This window comes from Narcine bancroftii, chromosome 4 (genome assembly GCF_036971445.1).
Source record: "Narcine bancroftii isolate sNarBan1 chromosome 4, sNarBan1.hap1, whole genome shotgun sequence".
NCBI lineage: Eukaryota > Metazoa > Chordata > Chondrichthyes > Torpediniformes > Narcinidae > Narcine > Narcine bancroftii.
The window spans coordinates 56,993,030-57,013,478 of NC_091472.1; the positions used below are offsets into that span (position 1 = coordinate 56,993,030).

General features: G+C 41.3%; 1 protein-coding gene across 4 annotated transcripts in view; it reads right to left on the reverse strand.

Annotated features, from left to right (window-relative positions):
* The window catches only part of lpgat1 (lysophosphatidylglycerol acyltransferase 1), a 101,181-nt gene extending 87,113 nt beyond the window's left edge, over window positions 1-14,068 (reverse strand). The window contains exons 1-3 of one of the 4 annotated variants that reach the window (XM_069931351.1): window positions 13,945-14,052; window positions 13,305-13,506; window positions 11,582-11,842 (exon numbers count right to left, since the gene is read on the reverse strand). In XM_069931351.1, coding sequence (XP_069787452.1) covers window positions 11,582-11,819 — 238 coding nt within the window. In that variant the 5' untranslated portion in view covers window positions 11,820-11,842; window positions 13,305-13,506; window positions 13,945-14,052. Of the gene's footprint in view, window positions 1-11,581; window positions 11,843-13,304; window positions 13,507-13,749; window positions 13,853-13,944 lie in introns of those variants that run through there. The other 3 variants (XM_069931352.1, XR_011355727.1, XM_069931350.1) reach the window with 3 other exon arrangements.
* Between the last annotated feature and the right edge of the window lie 6,381 nt (window positions 14,069-20,449).

Here is a 20,449-nt window from a genome sequence, read left to right on the forward strand (position 1 = left end):
ACAGCCAGCTCATTTTGTCCCAGGGCAGGAATATCAAAACAACAAAGGATATCTGTACAAAATGAAGGGAGGAAAGTTTAGGGAAGATATCAGGGGCAATTTATTTACAGAGAGGTGTGAGTGCCTGGAATGCCTTGCCGGGGTGGTGGTGAAGGCTGAAACATTAGTGGCATTTAAGATACTCTTAGACACATGGACAAAAGAAAAGCATTACAAGGTAGGAAGAGTTTACTTTTTTTTTTAGTAGGAATATATAGGTCAGCACAACAAAGATAGTCAATGGGCCTGAATTGTGCTGTAATATTCGAAGTAAAGCAACCCAAAAAGAGCAAGTGATTATGGTCCTTCCCCAATGTCAACAATCAATTAAACAGGAGACTTGCCATCCAGCAATGGTAATACTGAATAGTTTAAGTAGCATGAAGATGAACAAGATTTTTTTTTCAAAAAAAGCAGTGATAAATTTACACAAAATAAATACTTTGGTACAGAGGATTAAGGTGGCTGAAATTTCAGATGAAAACTTAAAAAAAAACATGAAATTTAAAATCAATGAACAAAATTTTAATGTTAATGCTCCAGTTTTGTTGAGCAATTATCATGGCTTAACATGGCAAAACAATTGGTATCTCGTTCAAAAAACAGTGACTACAGGAATCTAGGAGAATCAGGTAGGATGTCAATAGGCTAATATGAGAAAATAGGTTATCAGTTAAAAAAGTTAGGGTGTTTTTATACTGCAGCACCTGGGTAGCCCTTCAGGGACCTAGGTGCGATTAGTGGGCTAAAGGTGGAGGGAGGGGTGGGGGGAAGAAGGAAAAAAACCAATAAAATCAACCCAGTAAATCACCAACACTGCAAATTTAAGGGGGAACCCGCCCCCATGATGACGCAGTAGGTGGCACATCATGCGAACTATCAGTGGTCAGTCCCTCCCCCACCGTCAATCATGCTCCCCCACCCCACAGGAGATGACCCCTCTGCCCCCCGCCGATTGCAGAGACCCCTCTGCCCCCCACCCTGTGGCAATGACTCCCCTCTCCCTCCTCCGATCACGGCAGACTTTTCAGCTGGGGTTTCCGTGATGCCAGTGTGCAAGCTCTGATGTCACAGGAGTAACTGGGTCGCCATTTTTGTTTCAAGCCGCTGGTGGGCGTGACCTAGGTAAGTTTAACTGGGTTCCCTGACTACCTCTGAGGTAGGGCTTGGACCCAGCTGATTTTGGAGCCTTTCAAGCTGCCTTGTGAGTGGGGCACTAACCGGGCAAATTGCCCATTTAACCCTATTTTAGAAGGCAGCTTGAAAGCGCCTTATTAGAAAATAGGTTATCAGTAAAGAGTTGGGGGAAGTGGATTGTTCTGAGAGGATAATAGATTATGTATACTCAGGCTATGTTTTATAGAGCTTAGAGATGAACTTGCAAAACAAAAATTCCCAAGGGCTCTTGCCAAGGCAACAGCTGCAAGGATATTCTCAGAACACAGGCTGTGCCATTTTTGCCTGAGAGGCAAAAGAAAGTTCTTCATCCAAAGCATACATGCTCAGTTGTTGAATGTGCACAAGATAGGGGTCAAAAGATTTTCAGTTAACTTGGGGAAATTAAGGGATAATGGAATAATGTGTAACGTTAGAATGCCATCTGGATGACATTAACCCCCAGTTTCTGTTAATCACCACCCTCCCCCCACCCTCCTTCCCCCCACGTCTCCTTTCCTCTTGCTCTGCCTCTTTCTCTCTTCCCTTTTCAGAGACCAACTCCCCCTCCCCAATCAATTCTCATTTTTCCTCTCATCATATCGAATTTACACCTTTTGTTTGTTGGTCTGTACTCCTTTCTCTCCCATTCTTCCCTTTTCCCCAGCCTTTTTAAATACACATGCCTCTTTTTTTTTAAACTGATACCTTGACGAAGGGCTCAGGCCCAAAATGTCAGTGATATGTCTTTGCCTCCTATGGACACTGTTGGACTTGCTGAGTTCCTCCAGCATTTCTGTTGTTATTAGAGAATTATTATGAAGAGCTACATTAAAGACCTGCCATTGTACATAGAGGCAAGGACTGCAATGAATGGTGTTGGAAACAAAAACAGCACAAAACCTAACCCAATGGAGAGTACAGCAACATTAGCAAATCAATTTGTACCATGAAGATAAACTATGCTGTTCTCAAGTTTCAGCTCTTTGGCTAGACTCAAATGTACACAAATGATTAGATTATCACATCAATACATCACAACCTATTGAAGTTAATTATAAAACATGAAGACAGACATGCCACATGCAACCCAATCAAAGAAAACTGACATCATAGTCTGAATCTCATATTGTTGTTAAAATCTCACAATTTCCTGCCATCAGCTGTATTTAAAAAGTAGAAAAAAAATCCAAGGAACAAATAGGGAAAGTGAGACCCAAAATAAAACCAAAACCAAGAAATCCTCAAAGCATTTCTAATTCTTCTTCTCCCCCAGCCCCCATTGCATGTTTTTCCACGAATCTGAGCAGGATCAAGTCCTACTCAATTTTCACCTAAATCTTGTTAGCGGATAACTAATGCTAACAATCTGTAATTGAGCAATAGTAAAGTTAAAGATGGTTGTGAGCATGGGGGGGGGGGGGAAGGGGGAAAAACTTTTTAAAAAATTGTTCGCTCAGGCTGCCCATCATGGATTCATTGTATACAATTAGAAAAATATTGAAACGAGGGGTAGGAAAACTTCAGGCATAGCAGGAAAGGCAACTTGGTAACCTCCAATCTAGGTTGATCAGGTGTCCCATAATTGCCAAACATTACCATTCTCTCTCTGTTACTCATTCCGATATCCACAATACAGGTTTTCTTTATGACACCTGACCTTGCTGTTTTGCAGTTGACTGATGGCTCAATGCTGACCAATGTTTTTATTGAGAGCAATAAACTAGAACAAAAATGAGTTTAATCCACTATTTTGCATTATATCTATATCTATTTGCCTCATAGCAATGAGATTGCATTAATGCAAGTCAGTACTGTTGACAAGAGGTTGTGTGGCAAGATTTAATTTCATTGCTTTGTGTTCTTTTTGGCCAAACTGAACATTTCAGAAATTATAATGCAATTTTTTTCAAAATACAGAACATCAGCAAGTAGAAAAATTGTTTGCAAACCAAGAATCTGTAAAACAAAAAACTAGTACAAATGAAGCACTAAACCAGGATGTAACTGTAAATCAATACACTCCATTCCTGATCTGAGAGAAACTAGCTTCTTGCATCCATAACAATACAGCTATCCTATTGGACCTCCTTTTTTTGGTTCCCTGAAACTTTATCTTGGCTGTTTTTGAAGTGGATTATAATCGATTTATGTCTCAACATAGAAAATGCAATAGGGGCTGATGTTAGAGTTTAGAAGAAGCTGTAAATGAAATGTTCCACTTGCTCAGGTATTAGAATATTCTCTTTGGCCAAGATTTCCCCCTCAACCATAATCTCCTACCTATAGATAACTCAACACTGTTACATGAACCCATCAAGGTCATTTTCCTGAAACAACAATAGCATTATATTTTACATTATTTGGTGCTGATACTGATCCGTGCCTGAAAAACCACCTATTGGGAAGACTGAGTGACTTAGGGGTATTCTGGCAGCAGGCCAGCCCCAAGCAGATTGGCTTAATAACAGCTACTCATCTTACATGAACGAGAAACTAGCCTTATAAAAGTATTAATGAGAAAGTTCCCCAGAAGAAAACAATGAAGTATCATTAAAAGATCAGCATAAAACATTTTTTTTCTCTTGCGTGGCTGCATTTTTTCTAAATGTGTAAAATGCAGACATTGTTGGAATGAAGAGACTTTATGATGAACTCAATGAAGAATACTTGGATTACATGCTGAGTGATCACTGTTTTGCAGAAACAAGTGTTCAAAGTACATTTATGAAGAGTTTTAACTGCTCTGTAATCCTTAATTTTACTCAATTTACAATCAGTATATATGGATTTCCCCTTGCCAAATTCCAATTGTTCCTCAATTGCTAATTATTAGTTGTAAAGGAGCTATAAATTACTTTTTTCTTGATTGAAGATGCAAAACAGAAACACTTGGTTGCTGGCCATCACATTACATGTTGAATTCCATTAATGTGTATTTATTTTGATGGATGCTCAATTGTTACATTCATGAGGTGTTTTAACAAAAAAGCACAAATGATTATTCCAGTTAGGAAGCAGAACGCAAAATATTCCAAAACAGTACAGACCTTCGACCCACAATATTGCACTTAATACACTGAATTTTTTTTTTTTTTCCCCAGACAGCACAGTAACAGGTCCTTCTGGCCCACAAGCCCGTACTGCCCTAATATCCCAATTAACCTGCAAACCCTGTATGTTTTCACTCCCATTTTGCCATACTCGAAAACAAAGATTAACATTCAGAAGATGAACAGCTTTGATCAAGGTCATGGGACAATAAAGAATACAATTTATATTTCATCTTGCATTGGAAAGCAGAATAAAAACTTGCAATGTAGAAAATAATCAACAAGCAGAATAAAAGATGAAAGACCATTTCACAAGTATGAAATTAGATTGATCAAGATAATACAAGTCAAGAAACTGAAGAGATGAAAGAAAATGAGATTAGAAAAACATTAAAATTTCAAGGTCAAGCATGTAATCATACAAGACCTCCTGTTGCTACAGTCAGAGGTACCCCCTGCTTCAATCATCCCAGTGCCCAAATAAACCAGTGGGAGCTGCCGTAATGACTATCACCTCGTGGCGCTAACTTCTACGATGATGAAATGCTTCGAGAGGCTGGCCATGGCACGTATCTAACCCACTGCAATTTGCCCGTCGTCACAATCGCCCAGCAGCAAATGTAATATTGCTGGCTCTCCACTCAGTTCCGGATCACTTCAAAAACAGCAATTCATACAAACTGCTGCTTCACATGGACTACAGCTCGGCCTTCAAAACCATCATTCCCTCAGTGCTGGTCAAGAAGCTCCAAACTCTGGGTCTCTGCACCCGCCTATGAACTGGATCCTTGACTTTCTCATCAGAAGGCCACAGTCAGTACAATTGGAAACAATGTCTCCTCCTCAATGATTATAAACCCCAAGGATGCATGCTTTGCCCACTGTTCTACTCATTATTCACCCATGACTGTAGCCACTTTCAGGTGGCCACAAAGCTTGACTGTAAAGCTGCACAGAATATTCCTGTATGGCCATCTGAAACCAGAAAAGCCAGCCTGGAAGGTTACTCATCTAACCCTTCGCCAAGAGGTATAACTATCCTGCTCGGAGTATCGATTATGGCAGCTGAAAGCGGCCAAGCTGCCATGGGACAGGCTGATGACATCACGGTGACATCATCAGCTATCGACTCCTGAGACAAGGAAGCCAGACTAAAGTAGACTTCTTCAAATTTTATTTTGCACCCTCTCCCGCTGCCGGTCTCCCCCCCCCCCCCCCCGACCCTCGACCGTCCGACTACCGTTGCCACTGCTGGTCCCCACCCCCCCCCCCGACTCCCGTTACTGCTGCCGTTCGGGGGTGGGGAGAGGGAGACTGGCAGTGGCAACGGCAGTCAGACAGGCGAGGGTGGGGTGGGGGGAAGAGGGAAGGAGACAGAGTGGCAGGTGGGTGGGCAAGGGTGGGGGGGTGGAGAGGAGACCGGTAGTGGGAGTCAAGTAATGCCTGAGCTGTTTGTCAGGCATGCCTTGACACGCTGCTATGACATGAGGTCAGCGTGGGTGGGACTAAGCACCTTTCCGGAGTAGCCAGCTTTCACTGCTAGACGGCTAGCAGTCAGCTGGCACGTTTAGGTGCCAGAAAGCTGTCCATTCCGTGGCCACCTAAACGTGCTAGCTGAACTCCTCTAGCCACGCCTGCAGGCGCCTAATCTTCTATCAGAACACCCGAAAGCGGCCTGTTACTGGGCACAATGCCATCTATATTTGTCGATGACACCATAGTTGTTGGCAGAATCACAAACGGCAATGAGGAAGCATACAGGAGACAGAGAGATCAGCTCGTTGAATGGTGTCACACCAACAACCTTGCGCTCAATGTCAGCAAAACTAAGGTGGTGATTATGGACTTCAGTAAGTCAACAGAGCATGACCCAGTCCTCATCGAGGGGTCAACCATGGAGAGGGTCAAGAACTTCAAATTCCTGGGTGTCAACATCTCCAAGGATTTGCCCTGGAGCCTCCATGTGGATGCAATCACAAACGAAGGCATGCCAGCAGCTATACTTTGTGAGGTGTTTGAGGAGATTCAGTATGTTGCCGAAGACCCTCAAAAACTTATACAGTACTGTGGAGAGCATCTGGCAGTTTGCATCAAAGTCTGGTATGGAAGTGCCAAATCTCAGGACAAGAATAAACTCCATGGGGCTGTTAACTCAGCCTGTGACATCACAGGCACCATACTTCACTCCATCAGGGACATCTACACAAGGCGGTGTCTTAAAAAAGCAGCCTCTATCCTCAAAGACCCCCACAACCCAGAGGAAAAGGTACAGGAGCCTAAAGACAAGCACTCAGCAGCACAAGGACAGTTTCTTCCCTGCCGCCATCAGATTCCTGAATAATCAATGAACCAAAGACACTGCCTTACTTTTTGTGCACTATTATTTTTCTTTTCTATTTATTGTTGTAAGATGGTTTATAATAGGAATGTTTGCTCTATGGGGCTGCCGCAAAACACTGAATTTCGTGATTTGTTCAAGACAACAACTTCTGATTCTGAAGACACATGAACAAACTGTTGAAATATCAGAGGAGATGATGTCAGACAGAATTATTCAAGATATAGAATTAATTATTTTATCTGTACTTTCAGTTGACTAATAGATTGCTGAATGATCAAAATAACCAGCTGAAATGTCAGACAGGTATTTTAGTCAGCATGTTTGTGATTAAGAGACAAGCCCTTAGGCCAACTTTAGACATAGCCTGTGAATGTGGTCATAACCAGAGTAGCACAGTTGAAAGAATTAGAAGTGATAACTAGAATTAAAAAAATGAAATAAAATTAGAAAGTAACTGGCATAACACCCATTGAGTAAAGTAGTTAGAGACCACAGAGCCTATAATATGATTAATAAAAAGATTGAAAGAAAATAAGAGACAACAGAGCCTATGTTGGAGATGTAACAGTTAAACATTTAGTACAGTAGTATGAAAATTTGGAATAGGCTTATCTTTTAGTTATTTGTCATAAATTTACTGGAGCTATTGTCAATAGAAATTTCCTCAATAGCCCTCAAATTTTGCTTCACTTCTCACTAGTTTTGCACACATTCACTATTTATTTAAGTCCTATAATGAATCCAAAATTCTGCAATTCAATCAGTGCTTTGCATTATGCTCATCTAGCAAAAAATGAAATAATATTCAAGCTCATTAGAAAAAAATGTTAACATAACTGGCAAGTATTAACCTAGGAGAGCTCCTGCGTTCAACGCCAGTAGTTCTTCCCTTGGGTCAGATGAACTCACTATAGAATTTTAGTATGGAAAGAAAATTGGAAGTCCACACATTGTACTTGCCAAAATGTCATGGAATGTTGCCAAGTAGTACTCTCACTTCAAAACCATGGAAACTGAGTGGAGTACACTTACAACAGTATATTACTGTGCAAAAAAAATTCAAAAAAGGATAAACAAATTCACAGAAAGCTGACTATCGTTAACTACTTCCCATTCTCCAACTAATTTTTTAAATAAAAGTATTGAATGAAAATATTAAACATTGTGTTTCAGTTAAAAGAAACAAATTGGTCAGCAATTATGCAGAACCACATTCTCCCAGCAGCTACCCAAGCAGAAGAGATTGTGCAAGCAAGAGAAAATATTTGTTCAAATAATTAAATACAGTAAAACCCCTGGTATCAGGAATTCAAGCAACCAGCAGCCTCAAGCAACTGACAAAAAGAGGATTTAAAAAAAATTAAATAAGTACATAATAGGTTAAAAAAAATTGTAAAAGTAAATGTTCTCTGAAGTAACATAAACCTTGAGTGAAGATGGGAGCAAATATCCAGGCACCAGAGTGCCTTGGTCATGCTTTTCTCAGAGGAGGTGTTGACATTTTTAAAAATTTATTTTAAATTTAGACATACAGTACAGTTCATTTCAGCCGACAAGTCCATGCCACCCAATTTACACCCAATTAACCTTCACCTTGGTACTTTCGAATAGTGGGAGGAAAACCCATGCAGGCATGGGGAGAACATATAAACCCCTTATGAACAGCGCAGGATTCAAACCCTAATCCCAATTGCTGGAGCTATAAAGGCATTGTGCTAACCACTACGTCAAGTGTGCTGCCCTGTTATGTGAAACAGCAATGACGTCGCCAAAGTTAATGCCACTCGCCATTGGGGTGACTCTCTTAAAGTGTCTCCTCATCCCTGCTTATTAAAAGTTGGAGGCTTTATCTGTAAACTTGGGGAAGGGGAAGTTAATTATCCATTATGTTATTGTTCATCTTTCAGGCAGCTCAGTGGAGTGAAGGGGGTGGTGGTGGGGGGGGGGGGGAAAGAGGAACCTGTGGATGCTGTGACAGTTAAATATTTTCAAAGAATGTGAACGAAAATAAAATAAAATGCTTTAAGGTTCATATGTATTCATTCAAATGAAGATTGTTCAGTGCAAGTACAGCATAGTATTTTTTAAATTTAGATATACAGCATGGTAACAGGCCACTTTGGCCCACAAGTTTGTGCTGCTCAATTTACACAAAATTGACCTACACCCCTGGTACATTTTGAACTGTGGGAGGAAACTGGAGCCCTCGGGAAAAACCCACTCAGACACAGGAAGAACATACAAATTCCTTAGACAGTGCAGGATTCAAACCCTGGTCCGACCACTGGTCCTGTAAAGGCGCAGCGCTAAGCGCTTTGCCAACCATGCTGTCTTTGTCTTTTAAACTTTTTATTCTTAATTCAGCTGTATTGGTTAAGTATTGTAAGAATAATTCTCAAGCAACCGGAAAATACACTTACCCAGCATCTACCAATCCCCATACTTGCTGGATACCAGGGGTTTTACTGTAAATAGTGTAGTATGAGTAGGTACCAAAGATGAGGACAAAGGCATTATAACTGGAAGAAAGGCAATGCAGGTCAACAAAGATGATTATTTGATAGAATTTGACAAAGGCAGTAGTTTTCAATGAGCTGAAATTCACAAGACACCAACCAGAAGATTCATAAAGAGCTACAGAACATGGAACAAGCTCTTCAGCCAGACCAACCACATTAACATTCTGGGCTAGTCCCAATTGCCTGCATTTGGCTCCTATTTTCCAAGCCTTTCATGTCCAAAGTACTTCCTTTGATAGCTTCCTCTGACACCTCATTCCAGATACACAGCAGGAACAGAAGGGCTGAAATAAGAACAAAAACCAAGAAACACCAGTTTTTTTATTGAAAGTTTAATTTGGAATGAAAAACAACAAATTGCTAATCTGGCTTAAGTGACAGATTAGGCAAGAAAATAGAATAGATGTCAAGGGCTCAGAGATGACTCTGGTCAACTAGATGATTTGCTGATCCAATGTTTCCCCCTCGAGAAATTATGGCTCACTAAGATGGGATATTGAATAAGCAATATGATAATAGATCAAAACATGGTGGCGAGGTAGAGCATGACTCCAGCTGTTTAAGTAGGGAAGACAATTCTGTTTGTCCATATTATGTCCTAAAGGCAGTGTAAGGAAAGAAAATCCAGGGAAAGTAGTAGTTGAGCTGGCTGAGATTACATAAGCAAGGACTGCCCAAATGTGTTGTAAAGAGGAACAAATTTTTAGTTGACGATTAAAGGCAAAAAGAAATATTTAAGGGCTGTAGACAAGTGAGATCATAAAGATGGATAAAAAAAAAGTAATTTCTCTTTCAAAGTCCAATTATGATCACAAAAAAAAAATATTTTAAATTTGTTGAATGGCTGTGGAGGTTCCTGGTAATTATAGCGTTTACCTTTCATTCCTTATAGCCCACTGAGAAGGCAGTTCAGTGTTTAAAACATTGGTGGGTTGCAAATCAAGGAACTATCAGATTGATTTCCTTCACTATTTTAGTGAACTAGTTTGGTTTCTGTACAAGTTTCATGATTGCCATCATGCTTTCATTAAAATTCCTGCTATGATAGGGAGATTCAAACTCATGGTTCAATGTTGCAAGTAATGGGATACTGCAAGTTTAAACAATATAATCACAATGACCTGTGGCAAGTCTAATTGCACAATGTCAATAAATGCTAACCATTTCCAAATAACATTTTTTTTTGCCCTTCAATATCTTGCATTTCTATACATATTTCTGAGACATAATTACAAGCGTTAGTATTTTCAACCATAGAAATGCCAACAGAAGCTTCAGGGGACCAGAGACATTAACCATTTTCTCCAAATCTATATCTTAACTTGCTGAATATTTCCAACAGTTCTTCATTTTGATTTTTGATGCAAAAAGATGGATTCTCATGCAACTGAAGATCTGCTAACATGTTCATTTTTCTCCACAATTGAAAGTTAATTTAACAATTTCACTACAGCAATTAGATAAAGGTTATAGAGGATCGCCTTCTTTACAATTACTCATGGCTAATTTCCGAACCAGGGACATAGGTCTTTTGAGTACACTACTAGCCTAAAGTTGATGTTCCATACAAAACAGGAAAAGCAGACTTTTAACAAATCAAGATACTCCATATATATCTGATAGAAACAAAGGCAAAGAATAGTTACAAAGCATGGATTTAGTGGAAGATTTTGCAAAGACCTGTACTCCTATCTGACTTTTGACTTGTATTATGAATGCATTGCATTAGTCCAAAAGAATAAATTCTTTTGGGTTAGGATGCAAAACAATCTGCTGCAGGAACCAAGCAAATGGAGCATATAACCATTTACGGAGTGGAAACAGGCCATGTCAGCCTTTTGAGTCCGCACCGGTTCACTAGAACAACTCCACTCGCTCAAACCTCTCGCAGTGGACAAAAAGTATATTTGGCTCTTTGGGTTGGAAGCCTTTGCCAAGACAGAGTCCAGAGGTAGCTAGGAAAAGGAAAGCAGGGTGAGAGGGGTTGTACAAGGACCAGGAGGTGATTGAAGAATTGAGAACGAACCAATCCAGATTTCAGCATTTGTAATCTCTTGCATTTCCAGTAGGTAAGATGGTGCAGCTCGTTATGAAAAGTTGTAACTTTACCTATTGCTGTTTAGAAGTTAATTTTGTTATAGAAAGCAACAGAAGTTTACCTTTTGCAGTCCCTGTAAATTTCTCCACAAGTCCCTCATTTTATTCAGGAGGGTCAAGACAAGATGCCAAGTGGAATTGGACATTGCCCAGATAAACAAAACATTAAAAATATGTGCAAATATTCTCAATCTTATTGCAACCCAACTACTGGACCAAGTTATCCATGAATCTTTCCAAAGACAGTATAGATGAGAGCAGGTTTTGAGAAGTGCAAATTATCAATCCAAAAGTAAATCTAGGTTTCACTCAGATACAACTGCTACCAAAACATGAAAATGTATTTCATTTAGTACTGTATATTCCCAAAATCTTACCTGTATAACCTGCTGTCCAACCCCAAGATGATACCATAGCCAGCAGCCATTTGAACATTATTCCTTCTACACGCCAGAACAGCTTCTGATCAAATAATTTCAATGGCTGGAGGGCAAGGAAATACAAAACATAGGATGGAATGGCAACCAAATTGTTGATGACCATAAAAGCAAATCGGATTGCCCCTTTCACCAATATCCAGCTGCCGTGTAGTATTTCTTTCTGAGTTATTGCCATGCTTCTACCTCCTCTGCCTGGTCCTGTAGAAACAATGAATTGAAGAACATTAAATCCATGACAAAATATGCAAAGACATAGCAATTAAATTGACATTGCCGAGTTAACAAAGTTTTATACGACTGGCAATAACGTAACAGATTAGACTACAAAAGGATCTATAATGGCATCTCTGTTAAGAATCTTGGTATTCATAGCATCCTAAAACCAGCCATAGTTTAAAAAATATTTGCTTATTCTTGCAATACTGAACTGCAGGATACAAAGTTCAATAGCAACAGTGTTGACAATGCCAAGCAAGGGCATCTCGGAAGCAAAATAGTATCTGCATTAAACAAAAATCTATTCTATTCATAAGCAAATACATCAGACATAAATCTCCTCAAAAATAAAGTTTTATTAGAAGAAATATTACTGAATCATGCCTAGCTGTAGTTAGATTCCACTACATGAATCTGATCTGCACTCAAGTTTTAGAGTTGACTAAGAATTGCAGGGGGATGCCCCAATCAATACAGCAAAACATGCTGAACATAGAATAATCCATTTACTTTCCAAGACATTAAAAATCGAGGTTATGAAATTCTTTGGAATAGAGATACAAGAGAGGCTGCAGTTGCTGGAACACGGAGCAAAACAAACTGCTGTTAGAACTCAATTACGCAACTGAGTGGAGTGGAGCTTCTAAAACTTGCACTGAAGCATAATGACCAAACTCAGAATGATACTGAGGAGCACGGACTAGATCTTCATAACTAAGGAACAAAGCGTCAGGATACGATCCATGAAAAGAAGGAGAAGTGGAGGGAGGGGGTTCGTTCGTGAATCTTTTACACTCCCTTGACGTTGTCAAACACCAAAGGTGGCGATCAATACGTTTTGGGGTTCGGAGGAATATTTGTTTGGAAGTAGATGGTAAACTCGAAACAATACCCCCTTATCTCACAAGCTAAATGCGATTCGTGAAATATTAACCACTCTGTAATAACTTTTTTTGTGAAAGCGTAATAAGCCTTACCTAACACTGGCAATAACGAGAACTATGCTATGTAGACCTGTGGGAAGGAATACTAAAAAAAAAATCACTGATTAGAAAAAAAGTTTCAAATGTTCACTGATGAAAACAAACTTGAAGCTGAAGATACAACATAATTTTGAAATGGTACACGTCCAATTTGTTTTTATTTCTCTCCCCTTAAGGTCGTTGTTTTAAAAAAAATGCACACTTAGATTACAAAAGACAAAAACAAAATGTGGACTAAATTTACAATTTCAGCCGACAAGTCCTGGAAGTCGAAACTTGCCGTTTGCACGCGCTAGGGCGCACTTTATTCCTCGGTCGTGGCTACAAAAGTAACTTACTTCACACTTTAGATTTTCCACTGAATTCATTCCATGGGCACGTTTTGGGAAATGAGGTCGAACAACAACAAAACTGGAATATCTAAAGCCTCATTCGAAGAGGAGTGTCAAAGACAATCTTACCGATGTTGTTTGTGAACCGTGGTCTCTGTAAATGGATAGGAGAGAGATGAAGCAAACAGAGAGGACGCCGAGCGGTTACTATTGTGGGTGCTGGGGGCTCATGGACGGATCGTCTGGGCCATTACTCATAGATGTAACGAGGATAAGTAGCAGCTGTCTGGAGCCACTGGGCCAAGAAGAAGCTGGTTTCTTCACTCATGTCCTGACAAGAATGATAAGACATGAAATGAATACAGTGCCATTATTTTGTTCGCAATGACCCTAACAAGTGGCTAACTAGCCCTTCTCTTACTCAGTGCCATCCCCAATTTTGCAAAAAAATAATCAAGCCTATGATATCTTCTTTGAAGCCGATCAAGTAAAACATTCAGCCGACACCATTTCCTTCTTGCACCATCCAATATGTAAAAAAAGATACAAAATAATCTCGCGATAGTGGCCCCACCAGTGCAACGATATACAACAACTCTGGTCGTTCTCGCTGCAGGGAAGTGGAGAAGCAGTAAAGTCCGGCTTTCAAAACCGCCCGGGGCTCTGTTGATTTTTGACCCCCCGCTCTCCAGACTGAGGGGAGTCGCGGGGGCCAAATGACACACATCTGCCGGCAATCACGTGGCCCTGCAGCACGCTGCGCACTCACCGCCCGACGTTCCAGAACCGCGACCCCGACACATTCCACCCTCACAACGTTCTCCTTGTCTCTCCGGCTCTCACGTCACCTGCCATCGCCGGCCGCGCGCCCCCACCCGACTGTCGACGCATGACGTCGACGCCGGGCGTGCCTCCAACCGCGCACTGGCATTCGGGGAGGAGGAGGGCGCGGTGGGGGAATGCATGCAAATCTCAAGGCCACTGCCATCTGCAGCAACTTCGCTCGGGGTACCAGCTCGCGTCAAATTACTGCCCACTTCAGCATCAGGCAGTGCCCCACTCAATGATGAAAACCACTGGAGGTCACAACACAAAGCCCGTCTAAGCCTCTCAGATGAAGGTAAAAGATGCAAAGAAGGAATGGGGCTGCACCTCCCCGGGAATGTAAGAAACAGAAATATTCACGACATTAAACAAAAATTAAACCGCTGGCGCCTCAGGCAGCATCTGGGTCGGGAAAATGATAACTCCCTTGACGTCCACAGGGGTTGCTGGACCAAGGAGCCAGCAAGTGAATCTTTGCTTCAAATATCACGAGGAGATATTGTCCAAGCTGGGCTTCTCCTGTGGAGGGAGAAAGTTAATATCTAGTGGTGATTATCTGACTCTCCTGGGCAACATTTAATCCTTAAAACTACTTGAATAGCTTTCACCGTTGTTCACAAGATGTTATTTGGGCAAATGATTTACTCGAATCTGTCCCAGCCCTGGAAAAGAGGCAGTCAAGGAAGGCTCATAATTAATCTCACTCCAAAACGGTTCCTCTGTGTTGAAAAACAAAGAAGGTGACTGTTCCAAGTTAAAAAGCAGAGCTGACCAAGGGAGGAAAAGCAAGAGTCCAATGGCAAGAATGGTCTGACTTGAATACAAGGAGAGTGGACAGGCTTCTGCAGCCATAGATGTGAATTCAGGGTGCTGTGTTGACTCCCTGGTGCCAAAGTCAAAGATATCACAGAGTGGTTGCAGCACATTCTTAAGGGGAAGGATAAACTAGAATTATTGAATGGCAAAGCAGATGCCCACTCTTGCTCCTTCTTTTCTTTGGCTTGGCTTCGCGGACGAAGATTTATGGAGGGGGTAAAAAGTCCACGTCAGCTGCAGGCTCGTTTGTGGCTGACAAGTCCGATGCGGGACAGGCAGACACGATTGCAGTGGTTGCAGGGGAAAATTGGTTGGTTGGGGTTGGGTGTTGGGTTTTTCCTCCTTTGCCTTTTGTCAGTGAGGTGGGCTCTGCGGTCTTCTTCAAAGGAGGTTGCTGCCCGCCAAACTGTGAGGCGCCAAGATGCACGGTTTGAGGCGTTATCAGCCCACTGGCGGTGGTCAATGTGGCAGGCACCAAGAGATTTCTTTAGGCAGTCCTTTTTCTTATGTAAATCATGGTTCACGTGGGTACTAAAATGTGGAAAGGTCCTGCTACTTGAATTTAGGGACCATGAGGTCCCTTAGAGGACCTCTAAGGTTATGATTTCTAGATTACTTCCTCTGCCATGTGTATGTAAATCTAGGAATAGTTGGATAGGTTAGATAAATATGGTTGAATAGATGATACAGCAGGAATGATTGGGATTACCTTTGGGCTGATTGGGACCTGTACAAATTGGACAGGATATTACTGAACCTGAATGGATGTTTGCTAAAGATGTTGGGAAGGGTTTAAACTAATTTGACCGGTGAATGGGACACAGAGTTTGTGTGCAGTTAGGGATGAGGAACAGCTTGGGAATGAAGAGAAAGAGGTGAGGCCCCACAGGAAAATTGAAGGTGAGTGGAGTAACATGAAAATGTTTTTAATAGCACCAGCAGGCAAGAGTAGGAAAGTTATTTAAGTTTATTAAAGCCAGAAAGGTAAGCAGGGAAAGAGTAGGATGAAGGACCAAAATGGTATTTTGTGCACTGAGGTCTTAACTTAATAGTTTTCATCCCTATTTACTTTGAAGAAGGACATCAGAAGGGTGAGGTATTGGGTTTCTTAACAGGCTTAAGTGATAAATTGCCTGGGCATGAAAATATTTATCTCAGGCTGTGCGAAATCCTTCTTGAATATACTTTTTGATTTGGTCTTGTCTGTTTTTTGTGCTGCGCAGTTCCAAAGGCTTACCACTCTCCAGGTGATGAAATGACTCCTTAATTTTGTCCTAAGTGGCTTACCTCCTATCTTGCGAAACACAAAAGTCTTCAGATGCTGTGATTTTAGTAAAATTCTGCAGGAACTCAGCAGGTCTTGTAGGTAAAGATATAAAATCAACATTTCAGACCTGTGTTTTTCTTCCATCAAGATACTTTGAAGAAGGGCTCAGGCCTGAAACATTGGTTATATATCTTTAACTCGCATTGATGCTCTGAGACCTGCGGAGTTCCTCCGGATTTTTGTGTTTTTATTACCCCCTATCCTGTGACAGTTGGTTCGGGTTGACCTGAAAATCCTTCCTTCATCAAGCCTGTCCAGTCCCATAAGAATTTTATGTTTCAAAGACTCCTCATTCTTCTAAACATAAGTGAATATGAGATCAATCACTGCAATCTCTTCACACATCAGTCCTACCATTCCATGAATCAGTTTGATGAATTATTGCTGCACACTCTCCTTTGCAAGGACATCTGACCTCAGATAAGAAAACCAAAAGGACACTTGGTATTCAAACTCCAGACTCACTAAGGGCCTCGTACAATTGCATTAAAAACAATCCTGCTTCTCTGCTCAAATCCTCTTGCTTAATTGTCTGCTGTGTCTGCATGCTTCCTTTTACCTACTGGTACACAAGAGTACTTAGTTCTCATTCAACCTCTCAATTTCCTAATCTGTTGCCAGGCCTCTTCTACTTTTTGTTTCTTGTCTGTCAACCTGTTCTCTTTCCATAACATTACATCACCTCAAATGGATGTGTTATAAATTTGCACACTATTCTCCCATGTGGAATCTTGTTAAAAGTCTTCTGAAAGTCCAAACATACCAGATTCATTTTTTAAAACCTGTAGTCCATTTTACAATCATCATCAGAAAATTACAGTATATTTATCATGCGTGATTTTCCTTTTGTAAATCCACATTGATTCAAAACAATTCTATTTTTCTTTTCCAGATGTTCTCATTTACAGCTTTAATAATCAACTAGTATTTCCCCACTATTGATGTCAATTTACAGGGCTATCTTTCTTTGGCTTGGCTTCGCGGACAAAGATTTATGGAGGGGTAATGTCCACGTCTGCTGCAGGCTCGTTGGTGACTGACAAGTCCGATGCGGGACAGGCAGGCATGGTTGCAGTGTTTACAAGGGAAAATTGGTTGGTTGGAGTTGGGTGTTGGGTTTTTCCTCCTTTGTCTTTTGTCAGTGAGGTGGGCTCTGCGGTCTTCTTCAAAGGAGGTTGCTGCCCGCCGAACTGTGAGGCGCCAAGATGCACAGTTGGAGGTGATATCAGCCCACTGGCGGTGGTCAATGTGGCAGGCACCAAGAGATTTCTTTAGGCAGTCCTTGTACCTCTTCTTTGGTGCACCTCTGTCTCGGTGGCCAGTGGAGAGCTCACCATAGAACATGATCTTGGGAAGGCGATGGTCCTCCATTCTGGAGACGTGACCCACCCAGCGCAGTTGGGTCTTCAGCAGCATGGATTCGATGCTTGCGGACTCTGCCAGCTCGAGTACTTCGATGTTGGTGATGAAGTCATTCCAATGAATGTTGAGGATGGAGCAGAGACAGCGCTGATGGAAGCGTTCTAGGAGCCGTAGGTGATGCCGGTAGAGGACCCATGATTCGGAGCCGAACAGGAGCGTGGGTATGACAATGGCTCTGTACACGCTGATCTTTGTGTGTTTCCTCAGGTGGTTGCTTTTCCAGACTCTTTTGTGTAGTCTTCCAAAGGCGCTATTTGCCTTGGGGAGTCTGTTGTCTATCTTTTTGTCGATCCTTGCATCAGATGAAATGGTGCAGCCGAGGTAGGTAAACTGGTTGACCGTTTTGAGTTTTGTGTGCCCGATGGAGATGTGGGGGGCTCTGGTGGTCATGCTGGGGAGCTGGCTGATGGAGGACCTCAGTTTTCTTCAGGCTGACTTCCAGGCCAAACATTTTGGCAGTTTCCGCAAAACAGGACGTCATGCACTGGAGAGCTGGCTCTGAATGGGAAACTAAAGCGGCATCGTCTGCAAAGAGTAGTTCATGGACAAGTTGCTCTTGTGTCTTGGTGTGAGCTTGCAGGCGCCTCAGATTGAAGAGACTGCCATCCGTGTGGTACCGAATGTCATTGTTGAGTTCTTTATTGGCTTGTTTCAGCATCATGCTGAAGAAGATAGTATTAGCATTGTGCTAACTGTGCAGCTACTCAAACCATGCCGGCCCGTGAACCATTTTAATCCAATTCCTTACAGCAATCTTGAAATTCTCTATATGCACTCAGTAGCCAGAAGATAGTTTTTAAGAGCCTATTATTCCTCTATCAATTTGGGCTGTTTTGCATATTTATTCAGTAGTCTCCCGGTGAAACCTACTAATTTAAAAGTTTTTCACAAACCAGTACTGATATGAGCTGTTGAATTACGAACATTATGAAAGTGTCACTGAGAAATATAAACCAGTTTTGATCAGCTCAAGGTGCAAATGAGTATTTATTGTGCATAGAATTAGAGGCAATAATAATGGCTTCAGCCATGTCTTCGCTGTCAGGATCTGGTCACTTGGCCAGTATGGGTTTTTTTTGACAAGAAACCAAATAACCATGGGAACCTGAGAGTGTGAAAAATATAGTCACATGGCAACAAAGCATATAAAGCCCTGCCTATGTTGTCAGGGCAACCACAGGTTTGTACAGTTTAGTGCTTCTGTGGAGAAACCTGCTCTCCTACTGGCCATAAAGGAAAGCACACTGCAATGTTCAGGAAGAGCAGGCAAAATCTATGAAAAAACAAATGTCAATGATGTGGATATAATCAAAAGACAGAAAGGTAACTGGGGAAGTGCTTGTGCAAAGGTGACCTGAGTATAATGATACTAAATTGGGATTGTAAAGAGTGCTTGCTCAATTGCATCTACTTGACATTTCAGAATTAGATTATTGTCATATGCATTGTACAATATGCAGTAAAATTCTCATTATCTGGTACCTGCGGGGATCACGGATGCTGGAAATTCAAATTTTCCTGTTGACTGAAACTTGCCATGACGATGTCTAACAAATACACCTGCATTAAGAATACACTGTGGCGGCCTGCAACTGCGGAGATCGGGCTGGCACAATGCAGCATAATTCACTAAAGCGGCCAGTAGCATAGCAAACCGGCGTGGTTGGAAGCCGGGGCAGTAAAAGACCAGCAGCCCTAAAATGGCACTGGCCAGGCTGCCCAGCTAACAGAGCAACACCAGGCTGGGGAAGAAGGGTATTCATATGCTTTCCCATGGGTGGGAATCTCATTTTTGTTATTTATGTGGCTGATGTCAGCCAATCAACCAAACGGCAGGAACTCCAAGTGTATAAGAGGAGCATTACCAGCCTCAATAAAGTCAGAGCTTAACCTCCTACACTGTGTGTGTGTGTGTGTGTGTTTCTTCGTAGCAGACCGCCACAACACCATTTAAAAGACAAAAGACGGTGAAAAATGTAAAGCAACTTGGAAAAAAAACAGTATTGTAGTCTTTAATTATATAAAGTTCACTTTAATCAGCTAATTCCCGTAACTTACAAAATTTAAATTTAAATTTAAAGGATAGGGAGAGACACTTTGCCCTAGTGGGGAGCAGCATCAGCCAGCTCTTCATCCTGGGCACCGCCATTTTATTCAAACACATCTTATTTTTATTGACCAAATTCTTGCCTCTTTTGAACAATTATCGACCAAATTTACAATACCTGGACATCACTTCTTTTGTCATTTACAGGTTAGGAGCTTATTGAAATCTTTAATTTTGGAGCTCCTTGAAGACCTGGAACTGAATATGATAGATATAATTTATAATTTTCATCCTAATTATAAAGGGGTCTTATTTGGCCTTTATGAATTACATAAATTTTGGGGATAGTTCGCTGGACAGAATTTTAAAAAATGATGTGAACAGGAGTTTCAACAACCATTTTCTGAAACTACATGGAATTCTATTTTGAAGCAAATGCATTCTCCTCTCTTTGTGCTCGACATTCATTAATACAGTTTAAGGCCGTACACCGGGCCCACTTTTCAAAGTTCAATTGGCCAAATTCTATTCTAATCTCTCTTCTAAATGTGACAAATGCATTCACCTCTCTTTGTGCTCGACACTCATTAATACAGTTTAAGGCCGTACACCGGGCCCACTTTTCCAAAGTTCAATTGGCCAAATTCTATTCTAATCTCTCTTCTAAATGTGACAAATGCATTCTCCTCTCTTTGTGCTTGACACTCATTAATACAGTTTAAGACCGTACACCGGGCCCACTTTTCAAAGTTCAATTGGCCAAATTCTATTCTAATCCCTCTTCTAAATGTGACATGTATAACTGAAGAAGGTACATTGTATCATATGTTCTGGTTA